Genomic DNA, 12,255 nt, shown 5'->3' with positions numbered 1-12,255 from the left:
GACGGCATCAGTTTGAGAGTCAAACAAAGCTAGATTTAAATCTCAGTTCTACTTCCTAACAAACTGCTTCATTTCCTCAAATTTCTACTTCTTTGTGAAATGGTTCACAACATCTAACTGCAATAATGTTTGTAAAACATAGTAGGTGATCAGTTAACTACTGTACCACCTGCTTTCCTTTCCAAATTTTTCACCATCCTGGCCACCTTTCTCAAGAATGCACTTAATGAGAAACAGTGCTCAGGACGGACCACAGCAGTAGAACGGTCATCTGACCAGCCCAAAGCCCAGCAGCACTATCACTTCATAAAACCGAGATCATGACGGTGACTCAACCAAGGTGTTTACTGAAGTCAAACACCAGTGGTCTACCTAGTGGAGGGCCAGGGTGGATATGAAAGGAATAGTGTATAGCATCTTTGTGTTTCTGTTGTATATGGGTGATTTGGAGATTTATCTTTTTTTCCCCTTTGGTTTTTTCCAAATATTGTTTAATAAAGTTTCATTAGCTTAAAAAAAAAAAAAGCCAGCATTGCAGCTAATGACCAAACTAGCTAACTTTCATGCATTCTGTACTTTCTTTTTTTTTTTTTTTGGTTTCATTCTGTACTTTCTTAATGCCAACTGGTTAGTAAAGTGTCAAGGATAAAACTTAAATGTTTATTTAGGTGCGGTTGAGTCGGAAGTAGAGCTTATTTTCCTAGGCTCAGTGCCAACAACTTCAGTAGCAGCCTCTAAATTTAATCACCTTAATGAGGGAGCAGATGAGAAAGAAAATGTGATTGAGGCAGCACTTCAGGGTCAGCAAACTTTTTCCATAAAGGATCAGATAGTAAATACTTTAGGCTTTGCCATCCATAGTGTCTCCATGGTAACTACTCAGCTGGACCACTGCAGCAGGAAAGCAGCTGCTAAATGCTGTGTCTCAACCAAACCCTATTTACAGAGGCAGACAGATACTGCCTTTGCTAAAGGCAAACGGGATTCATTTCTTTTCAGATCATTCAGGACATTCCAACAGAGCCTGACAGTCTGCTGATTGTTATCAATATCCTTCCCTTCTTCCTCAGTAACAGAGTCACCATGCGCTAACTAAGCACTGGTCACTTGAAACAAAAACTACCTTGCCTAGCCCCTCACAGCTAGATATAGCTATGTGACTTAAGTTCCACTCAATGAGACACAAGGAACATTAGAATATGCAACTTTGTGGGAAATGTCTTTAAAGGGGGTGCTTGTAGAAATGATGCCCTTCTACTCTTTCCTATTTTCTCGAGGTTGGATTATAAAGGAGACAGTTAAAAGTTTGGATCTTCAGGCAAAGGCCACTTGATGCCGAAGATGGAGAAACAAGAAAGAATGAGTCTAGGTTATCAGCCACCTCAGCTGTCTGCCTGTGAGAAAGAATTAACTTTTCCTCTTGTTTAAACCACTATTAGTTGCATTTTCTGTTACCCAAACTAATATATATATATATATATATATATATATATATATATATATATATATAAAAGAAAAGCTGAAAACAGCTTCTTTGCTAACCATTTCTAGTTTAGTACTAATCATCAATCTAGTCATGAACACAAACCTTTTCTTTGTAATATGCTTAAACCATAATCTAATTCAAAATAAAAACATCATAAAATCATGTCAACAGAGTCAGAAAAATCAACCTATAACCAACATTAGAAATCATAAGGGTCAAGCCAAGCATAACGACATTAACTCGGTCAAAGGAAAAGGATGATCAGTCACCTCACCTGATGGTAAACTCTAGCAGCTCCTGGGTTCCCTGAGGGTCAAGGTGCTGAAGACTGTATACCCTTTCAAGGCTCTGCTGCAGGAACTGATGGGAAGGATCCTCATGAGGTGTGATATTGGGAGAAAGACCTGATGACACTAGCTTTCTACCTGGTAACTAAGCAAACACAGTGGGGTTACAGCACCATCAAACTCTGTGGCTCGACTTTTGGTAAAACAAAGAAACCAGGGGAAAAAATGTGAGTCAAACAAAGAAAAGGAAAAAAGAGCTAGGTAACTCTGTAAATAATCTTTTTCTCCTTCCTCAGCTTAAGTGGGAGAAAGGGAAAGAGAGAAAAAATGAACATGCAGCCATGCCACAAGCTGCAAGCTGCAAGCTATAAGCTGCAAGGAGAAAAAGAAAAGAGAATGGTATAATGTTATTTTCTATCGTTAACTGAAATAAATGGGCTAACCACAGAAAGGAGACTAAAAATTAATGCCACATTTATTTTTAACCTTTATTGATTATTCACTTCATAAAAGACTGATGATTTATTCCCAAGTAAATTTTTGTATTAAAAAAATTTTATAGCATGCTATCAAAATGTTTTATATTATGATAATTAAGAATTATAATTCTTGTTCTTACTGCTAAAAGTGGTTACCTTTCAAGAAAGGGATGAGAAGTTTATAGTTTTTAGTTTAAATTTTCTAACTATGTACATATATTATTCTAAATTAAGTCATTTAGAGTTATTTAAGTAGGGATGAGTAAATTCAAATAAAGAGCTTAACAAAGTGCCCGCACAAAGCATTCAGTGTTTGCTATTATCATCAGTATGGTGATCAGTATATTATCAGTATGATTCATCAAAAATGTTTTCTTTCTATATCTCTTAAGTTTTTAAAATAACATTTTATTATTAAAAAATAAACTTATTGAGAATCATATCTATATATAATTATTAAAATGTAACAGGATCTAATCCTTGATTTAAAATATGCTGTTTCAGAAACTTCCCTGGCAGTTCAGTGGTTAAGATTCCATGCTTCCCAAGCAGGGGGTGTGGGTTCCATCTCTGGTCAGGGGTCTAAGATCCCACATACTGTATGACGTGGCCAAAAAATTTAAAAATAAATAAATAAAATAAGAAATATTCCAGGCTTCTTCTTGCCTAATATAACATAGTCAATAACCCAGGTACATTCAAAAAATGAATGTTCTTAAAAGGTAAAGGATTCAGAAGCAGGAGTACAAAATAAGAGTTACAGAGAATTCATGAATGTATTTTCAGAAAATATACAGTCTGCTTTCTGCTATTTACCACAAAGGACTAAAAATCAAACAAGCAAAAACACGGACAAAAGATGTTTTCAACATACTCTCAAGGCAGGAACAAGATGAGAAAGACTGTCTCGAAGGTAGGCATAGTGCCTGAAGGTGTGATCTGAGAACAATGCAGGCATCGTTGGACACGTTTTAGCAGCATTGAAAATAAGAACCAAAACTGCAATGTCTGAAAAACAGGTGCGTTAAGGAAACTTGGAGGTATTAAAGGTTGAGCCTGGCCAGAATTTTGTGCCTGTACTTCTAAGCCCTCAGATTCCTGCTAAATGACTACAATTTTTCTAACAAACAAATGCAGATTCGAAGAGCTATATAAACCTCACACCAAATTTCCCCAATTACCCCTCCAATTACCAAAGAAAGGTTGTTCTATTTATTTATTTTTAGTTCTACCAGTTTATTGCTACCAACCCATCTCCCTGCACCCTCATGCACACATGCTCAGTCGTGTAACCCCATGGACTGCAGCCCGCCAGCCTCCCCTGTCCATGGACTTTTCCAGGCAAGAATACTGGAGTGGGTTGCCATTTCCTTCTCCAAGAAAGGTTGTTTTAAATTATGTCTGTTGATGAGAATACTAACAAATAGAAACTTTGGTACAATGCCTACTAAAGTATATACTGGCACAACCTCTTTGAATAATAACTTGATACAAGATTATAGGCTTCCTTGGTGGCTCAGTCGGTAAAAAATCTGCCTGCAATGCAGGAGACCCACCTGAGTACAAGAGACTCGAGTTCGAGCCCTGGGTCAGGAAGATCCCCTGTAGAAAGAAATGGCAACTCATTCCAGTATTCTTGCCTGGGAAATCCCATGGACAGAGGAGCCTGGTGGGCTACAGTCCATGGTGGACACAAATTAGCAACTAAACCACCACCCTAAGAATCTTATGAATGCTGAGTAATTCCTCATCTCAAAATCAAATAGACAATCATTTAAATAATAGCAAATAATCAGAAACAACCTAAATGTCCCAAACCAGAAGAACAATTATACAACTTCTGTTTAATCTACTTGATGAAGTATTACACAATCATTAAAAATTATATTTATTAGTTTAATATTGTATCAGAAGCATTTTATTATAACTGAAAAAATTAGGCTCCAAAATGTATAGGGGATATGATAGCAGCTATCTATCATCAAATGTTGTTTGATGAAATAAAATGTTAAAAAAAAAATAACAGCAAAACCCAAGCTCTTAAAAAGGGAGAAGGGGAGGTGGGGAAGCAGGAAGGCACCTCTTGGGCTTTAGGGGTCTAAGCTCAACCTGGTCACCACCTGGTTGCAGAGGGGCTGCCTCCCCACCTCTCTCTGGTCTGTCCCGGCCTCCTCTAGGACCTCCACTCCCACTACCCAGGAAGGCCACGTGGGGAGTAACCACTGCTTTCACTTTCCCATACCCACTTCTCCATCCATATGCAGCGCTAGGCCCCCACCCCAGCCATGGCCACGCTCAGGGTCCTGGGGGTCCTGCCTGAAGCCCAAGCCAAGGTGCATGTGTTCCATGAAGACCTGTGTAGTAAGACAGAGAACCTGCTCTGGAGCTATTTCCCCAAGAAGATTTCTGAGTTGGATGTTTTTTTTGTGGGGGATGCATTTTTAAAGGAGCTAGCTCTCAATGAAGCCAATCTGAAGGCCCTGGTAGGCATCCCAGTCTTGATCCAATCAAAGAGAAAGAAAAGGAGGAGGGGAAAAAATCAGCAAGAGAAGGAAGACAAGGATGAAAAGAAGACAGGGGAAGATGAAGACAAAGGTCCTCCATGATGTAGCCCAGTGAGCTGCAATGAGAAGACTGGGGTCCTCCTGCAGCATGTGCAGCCTGAGATCAAGGATGTCATTGAGAAGCTCAACCTGGTCACCACCTGGTTGCAGCTGCAGATACTTCAGATTCAGGATGGGACAATTTTGGAGTGGCTGTCCAGAAGGTATTTGAACTGATAACAGCCCTTCACACCAAACTGGAAGGCTTTCACACACAAATCTCCCAAGTACTTCTCTGAGTACAGTGATACCATGACCAAAGCAGCTAAGCAGCCCCACGTGGGTCTTATCGACAACTGGTGCAGGAGCTGGAAGAGGCAGAGTACCATCAGACAGGATATCTGGCTGATGGTCATGGAGATCCGCAATGCTTATACTGTATTATACATCATCATCCTGAAGAGTTTCGAAAGCCCAAAAGCCCAAAATCCCAGGGAAGAAATGAAGGGAATGATCTATTGAGAGCTTCCCCTCATTCTGTGATGGGTCCAGCAGAGACCTCCTGACTTTTACAGGGGACTCCATACTTTCCCCATCTTCTGCATGTTGAGGTTGCTTCCTCACCTTGCTTCCCAGGCACAATAAATATAGTCATACCATTGCCAAAAAAATAAATAAATAAAAAGGGAGAAGGAAACACACCAAAATATTAACAATTACTTTAGCTAGTAAGACTCTGCCTATTAGACATGAAATTTTTTTTTTCCACTTTAAAATTTTTTCTATGTGTATTAATTTTGCAACAGAGAGAAAATCAGAAATTAAAAATACAAGATAGGACTTCCCCGGTGGTCCAGTGGGTTAAGACTCTGAGCTCCCAATGCAGGGGGCATGGGTTTAATCCCTAGTTCAGGAACTAAGATCCCACATGCCTCTTAGAATGGCCAAAAATTGAAAAAAAAAAAAAAAAAGAAGGAGAAGAAGAAATGTGGAGCTACTATATCAGGAGCAGACTGCTTACCTCCTGACTTCTTTTACATTGAGAGAAAAAAAAATAAACAAACCTGTAATTAATATTTAAGCTACATTTGAGGCAATCTATTATTCGAAGACAAACATACTAACATTATACTTTCAAAAATGTTTAGCTTTTTGTTTTTTTTAATGTGAAGTGGGCTTCAGATTTCCAGGCATTTTAATATGTCCTGCATAATTTGTAGTAACACCTAGCCCACAAGTCTATCTCAGATGAGCTGAATTTCAAATAGCCATAGTACTGCACCTGTAGAGGTCAGGTCAGGGATATACCTTTCTTAGAGGTAAACACAGAGTCAGGCATTTGTTAGCACATCAATTACACAGATCTTTTAAAAAATTGTCCAAATGCCCTATGAAAACTTCAGGATGGGGAACACATGTATACCTGTGGTGGATTCATTTTGATATTTGGCAAAACTAATACAATTATGTAAAGTTTAAAAATTAAATAAAATTAAAAAAAAGAAATAAAAAAAATAAATAAATAAAAAGTGTTTGAAACTAACACAACAAAAAAAAGAATTAAGAGAAAACAATGGTCATCCCCAACAGCCAGTTATTTGGCTGATTCACGTCTCTCAATAAATACCTCCTTAAACCCCACCAAAGGTGTGCTATAAAGCGAAAAGAAGCGTGGAAGAATACGGATGCATTGATGTAAATATATTCCCATTAGTAGAAAACAATCAGACTACATGCCATGCTGCCCAAAGCTATCACAACACCCTTAAGCTTGTATTAGAGCCACAGAATTCATGTACCCTAGTTCAGCCCATCCTCTCCTTCAGGCTGCAGATCAAAAGAAACATGGAATAAGAAAGGGAAAAGTCCACAGCCTTTAAAACCAAATATGCCTGGCTCTGCATGCCAGATTTGCTGCATAAGCGTTATTTAACCTCTAGGGATCTCAGTGTCCTCATCTGTAAGCAGGGAATAATACCTCCTTCCAGGGTTGTTTGGAAGATCAGTGATAAAATATATGAAGTGTTTAAACAGTATGTGGAATATACTAGGTATTCAATAAATGGCTAAAAAATTAGTAGTAGTATTCAATGGCAAAGGTGAATTACTGTGAATACAGAAACAAAAGCTGAGGAAAATAATTATCACTAGGTTTCCTCAACATACACTTTTAACTAAAAGAAACGAGAAAGAGAAAACAAAATCCAAAACCCTCAGACCACCAAAGCTACACTGCAGAAAAAGAGGCCAAAATTTCCTGCTAAGTCAGCAGAGGATACAAGCTGGATCATCCATGTCTGGTTCAGCTGTGTCAAAAAACGGGTGGGTGCTCAGCAGCTCAGGCACCAAGGGAAGCACCAGGGTTGGGTGCCGACTTCCCAGAAACTTCAAGCATCTGAAACAAACAGAATGAGAGCCCTCTTTAGTAAGTTAATAAATGCTTTAAAAAGCACCAGGAATTGGAATTAGAAAACATGAGTCAGAATTACAAATTCTCAACCATCTACTTTTGTGACTTCTGTGACTTCTGGTAAGTCATTCAATTATTCTGGAACTCAGTTAATTCATCTAAGAACTTGGTTATTATGGAGGTAAAAGAGCTGATACAGCAGATACTTCTCAAAGTTATTTAACTAATAACCATTTCCCCCAACTTCACTGCCAAGAGACCCTGATTTTACTCAGGCATCAGGTAAGTAGTAAAATATTCAATGAAGGTAGGCTCAGCCCTAGGGCTCAACCATAACTGGTATTAACTCATCAGGGAAAAATGACTGAGGATGGTGATTATAGCTAAGAAATAAAAAGATGCTTGCTCCTTGGAAGTAAAGGCATGACAAATCTAGACATCACTTTGCTGACAATGGCCCATATAGTCAAAGCTATGGTTTTTTTGGCTGTCGTGTACAGATGTGAGAGTTGGACCATAAAGAAGACTGAGAGCCAAAGAATTGATGCATTTGAATTGTGGTGCTGGAGAAGACTCTTGAGAGTTCCCTGGACTTCAAGGAGATCAAACTAGTCAATCCTAAAGGAAATAACCCTGAATATTCACTGGAAGGACTGATGTTGAAGCTCCAATACTTTGGCCACCTGATGGGAAGAGATGACTCCCTGGAAAAGACCCTGATGTTGGGAAAGACTGGAGGTAAAAGGAGAAGGGGGAGGCAGAGGATGAGATGGTTACATAGTACCACCGACTCAAATGGACAAGAATTTGAGTAAACTCTGGGAGATAGTGAAGGACAGAAGCCTGGTATGCTGCCGTTCATGGGGTCGCAGAGTCGGACCCTACTTAGTGTCTGAACAACCACAACATCATGGCAATCCCAATCCCATTTTACAGTGACTAGTTTGCAAGTAGTCAAGTAACCTAGTTCTGGTCAATGGAACAGGAGATCAAGTCTGCTGGGGAATTTCTCAGGAATGTTTTCCTAACCAAATGAAAAAAAAAAAAATTGCATGCAAATGAACATATCTATGAAACAGAAACAGATTACAGATATAGAGAACAGATTTGTAGTTGTCAAACAGGGAAATGGGTGGGGGAGGAAAGGATTGGAAGTTTGAGATTCAGTTCAGTTCAGTCGCTCAGTTGTGTCCAACTCTTTGCAACCACATGAATCACAGTACACCAGGCCTCTCTGTCCATCATCAACTCCTGGAGTTCACTCAAATTCACATCCATGGAGTCAGTGATGCCATCCAGCCATCTCATCCTCTGGAGTCCCCTTCTCCTCCTGCCCCCAATCCCTCCCAGCATCAGTCTTTTCCAATGAGTCAACTCTCCGCATGAGGTGGCCAAAGTACTAGAATTTCAGCTTTAGCATCATTCCTTCCAAAGAACACCCAGGGCTGATCTCCTTCAGAATGGACTGGTTGGATCTCCTTGCAGTCCAAGGGACTCTCAATAGTCTTCTCCAACACCACAGTTCAAAAGCATCAATTCTTCAGCACTCAGCTTTCTTCACAGTCCAACTCTCATATCCATACATGACCACAGGAAAAACCATAGCCTTGACTAGACGGACCTTTGTTGGCAAAGTAACGTCTCTGCTTTTGAATATGCTATCTAGGTCGGTCATAACTTTCCTTCCAAGGAGTAAGCGTCTTTTAATTTCATGGCTGCAATCACCATCTGCAGTGATTTTGGAGCCCCCCAAAATAAAGTCTGACACTGTTTCCACTGTTTCCCCATCTGTTTCCCATGAATTGATGGGACCAGATGCCATGATCTTAGTTTTCTGAATGTTGAGCTTTAAGCCAACTTTTTCACTCTCCTCTTTCACTTTAATTAGCAAACAGAAACTATTATATATAGGATGGATAAACAAAGTTCTAACTGTATAGCACAGGCAACTATATTCAATATCCTGTGGTAAACCATAATGGAAAAGAATATGAAAAATTACACACAAATATACTTTGCTATCTACTAGAAAGTAACACAACATTGTAAAGCAACTATACTTCAATAAATTTTTTTAAGAAGAGAGAGAGAAAAAAAATGCATAGAGGGAATGTCCTTTTCTTTCTGTCTTAAGATCCTGTCTTATGAGACAGCCATGTTGCAACTATGAGAAGAAAGTCAAGAGAATTGCAAAAAAAATCAACCAGAGTATTTCTCATGTTAAGCTGTTGAATGACCAATCCTGAAGTCAACTCTCTGACTTTTTTGTTAAACAAAAACACTAGACAGTGAGTAAGCCTCTTTTAATCAGATTTTCTGTTACTTATAGACAAAAGCATTCTAACTGATTTCCTAGGTAAAATTCTAAAATCGGAAGAGACCTGATCTGAAACAGGAAACTTAATAACTATGTGGCCTTGAACAGACATATTTCTTACCTACAAATGGGATAAAAGGATTAAACAAAATAATGAATGAAAAGTACTTAGCAAGGTGTCTGCCATTATATAAGAAGAACTCAATTAACTATTAGTTTAGTTATTATTAACTGGCTATTAGTTAACTACTATGACTACATGAATGCCCTTTATAAGGCATAAAAAACTATATATGTGCTGGTATTTAGGCAGTTTTCTTATTTTTAATAAATTTCTAGTGTAGAAGGTGTGCTGAATTAAAAAGAAACATAGAACTTAATTTAATGCTCTCATTGAGTTTCTAATCTAACTGAGGCAAAGATGACTAACATTACAAGGTAATGAACTATTAAATGATAGTTGATACCATTTGCTTTCTACTTGTCAAAGGTAGAAGAGATCACCATGACCAAAGTTTCACAAAGGAGATGAGACTTCACCAAGGACTGGAAAGTAAGATCAGCAAAAGAGAGAAAACAAACCCCATGGACAAACTGAGAGGAGTATGGGGTATGAAAGGCATCACATTCAAAACACTTGATACTGTTAGGAAAGTACACTTTTCCCCAGTCTTGATTTCCTTCTGTGTGGAAAGAACTTAATTCACTAGTTTTCTGACCTCTCTCAGCCCTTTCACTCACTACAATGCCTCAGGGGACACTGTAGCCCCACATCCCAAATGACTGAGTGTTCCCTGAAGGCAATCAAGAAACACACAATGAATTGAGCTGAAAAAACATAAAGAAATGGCAAAACAGAAAACCAGATAATAGAAATGTTACCTAGAGCAAGATTTCCTGGTATTTTTAACCTTTAGTATATCTTGATTTGACCTGATTTGTCCCACAGTTTTTCTAGTTTTGGTAATAATTTTTTTAAATAAATCATATATTTCGAGTGGTCTCATCACATAAGTTTGTTGAAATATGTAGAGTACAACAAAGCACAGTTTATAGTAAATGTATGCAAGTAGCTCTTCAAACGAACAGTGTTAAGCCTGACTCTAAACTAGAGGTAATCAGGGGAATCATGATTTTCCACCTGAAGATCAAGTACTTACCCTCCCTCTAATCTTTACAGTGATGGAAATACACAAAGGAGTGACTAACATCATATACGAGGAAAAGGGAATCTACAGACTCATCTCTGTACCTCCAAAAGTTACCATAGGGCTTGGCACATAGTAAGCACATGGCAGGCACATTTTATTTGCTAGGTGGACAGATGGACAAATGAATAACCTAAGACATGATATTCAGTTTAGGAACCAGATTCTTGCAGGTATGGCTAAGTTGAATCAGGTTTCTACAGTGAAGACAAAACTGAAGGCCATATCTCAATCCATGATAATCCACTGAATAATGTCAACACTGTACATTTAACACATTATCAGACCCAGCAAGCAAATGAGAAAAAAAAATCCTTACTTCCATATGGAGTCCCTATCAGTAGGGTACTTGGTTAAATTTTTTAGCAGCTCCACCAGTGCAAGATGAATCCCTTCTTTGGTTGAAACATTAGTACAGCATAGGAGTTCATGAAGAGCCTCTCTAATATCTCTAGATGAATCCTTAAAAAAAAAAAAGTAATAATAAAAGCAATCACTATGGATTAGCTATTTATGGAGGACTGTACAAGTTAAAGTGGGAGGATTAGGCAAAGAGCCCCTCTCAAAGGGGAGGGGCTAGTAGTTGAAAAGACTTCACAGAGGAGGTAAACTTTGAAATATTTGAAGAATTCATTCCTTTGTTCATTCATTCATTTGTACACTCTATATTTACAGAATACTTATTAAGCAATCAACATTTATCAGTACCTACTATATACCAAGTGTTAGGGATACAGCCATAAATAAAATCAAATCCCTGCTCTCAAGAGCTTCCTTCCAGTGAAAAGACAAAAATAAACAGCTAAAGGACTGCCCTAGTGATCCAGTGTTTAAGGGACACGGGTTCCATCTCTAGTCTGGGAAGATTCCACATACCTCAGGGTAACTAAGCCCGTGCATTACAACTCCTGAAGCCTGCATGTCCTGGAGTCGGTGCTCTGCAATAAGAGAAGCCACAGCAACGGGTAGCCCAAGCACCACAGCTAGAGAGCAGCCCCTGCTCACTGCAACTAGAGAAAGCCCATGCACAGCAACAAAGACCAAGCACACCCTAAATAAATATGAGAAACTATAAAGAAGGTTAAGAGTGCTAGGACTGGAGGGTTATTTTACATGGCACAATCAAAGGGAACAGCAAACATAAAGCCTATGTTTGAAAGGCAAAAGCATGTTGAAAAAATAGCAACGTGGCTAGGGCAGATAAACAAAAAAAGAGGTACACCAGGTGATGTCAGAAAGTGGCCTCTTCCCTCCCCAATACCTTCTGCTCAGCCTCACTAAAATGATTAGAAGAGTTCACCAACAACTTCTTAATGCTAACGTAAACGGACACGTATCAGTTTTACTCTTATTGATATCTCCATAGCAGTTTTGCCAGTTCTTTAAAACTTTTTAACATAGACAATTTGAAGCATGTATAAATAAGTAGAGACAAGAAACCCCCCAGTCTCAACAATTAACTCACAGCCAATCATGCTTCATCTATACCTTAACCCTCCCCTCCCAAATTATTTTGAATCCAGTC

The 12,255-nt window shown here is 38.7% G+C and overlaps 1 protein-coding gene and 1 pseudogene across 1 annotated transcript in view; one reads left to right on the top strand and one right to left on the bottom strand.

Annotated features, from left to right (window-relative positions):
* The window catches only part of INTS4 (integrator complex subunit 4), a 108,358-nt gene that overhangs the window by 31,882 nt on the left and 64,221 nt on the right, over nucleotides 1–12,255 (bottom strand). The window contains exons 12-15 of the mRNA XM_061406156.1: nucleotides 11,050–11,192; nucleotides 7,075–7,190; nucleotides 3,127–3,260; nucleotides 1,761–1,918 (exon numbers count right to left, since the gene is read on the bottom strand). Of these exons, the coding sequence (XP_061262140.1) occupies nucleotides 1,761–1,918; nucleotides 3,127–3,260; nucleotides 7,075–7,190; nucleotides 11,050–11,192 (551 nt within the window). The remainder of the gene's footprint in view (nucleotides 1–1,760; nucleotides 1,919–3,126; nucleotides 3,261–7,074; nucleotides 7,191–11,049; nucleotides 11,193–12,255) is intronic.
* LOC133241087 (proteasome activator complex subunit 1-like) lies at nucleotides 4,396–5,815 on the top strand (annotated as a pseudogene).

This window comes from Bos javanicus, chromosome 29, assembly GCF_032452875.1.
Source record: "Bos javanicus breed banteng chromosome 29, ARS-OSU_banteng_1.0, whole genome shotgun sequence".
NCBI lineage: Eukaryota > Metazoa > Chordata > Mammalia > Artiodactyla > Bovidae > Bos > Bos javanicus.
This window is presented reverse-complemented; position numbering and strand designations above follow the sequence as displayed.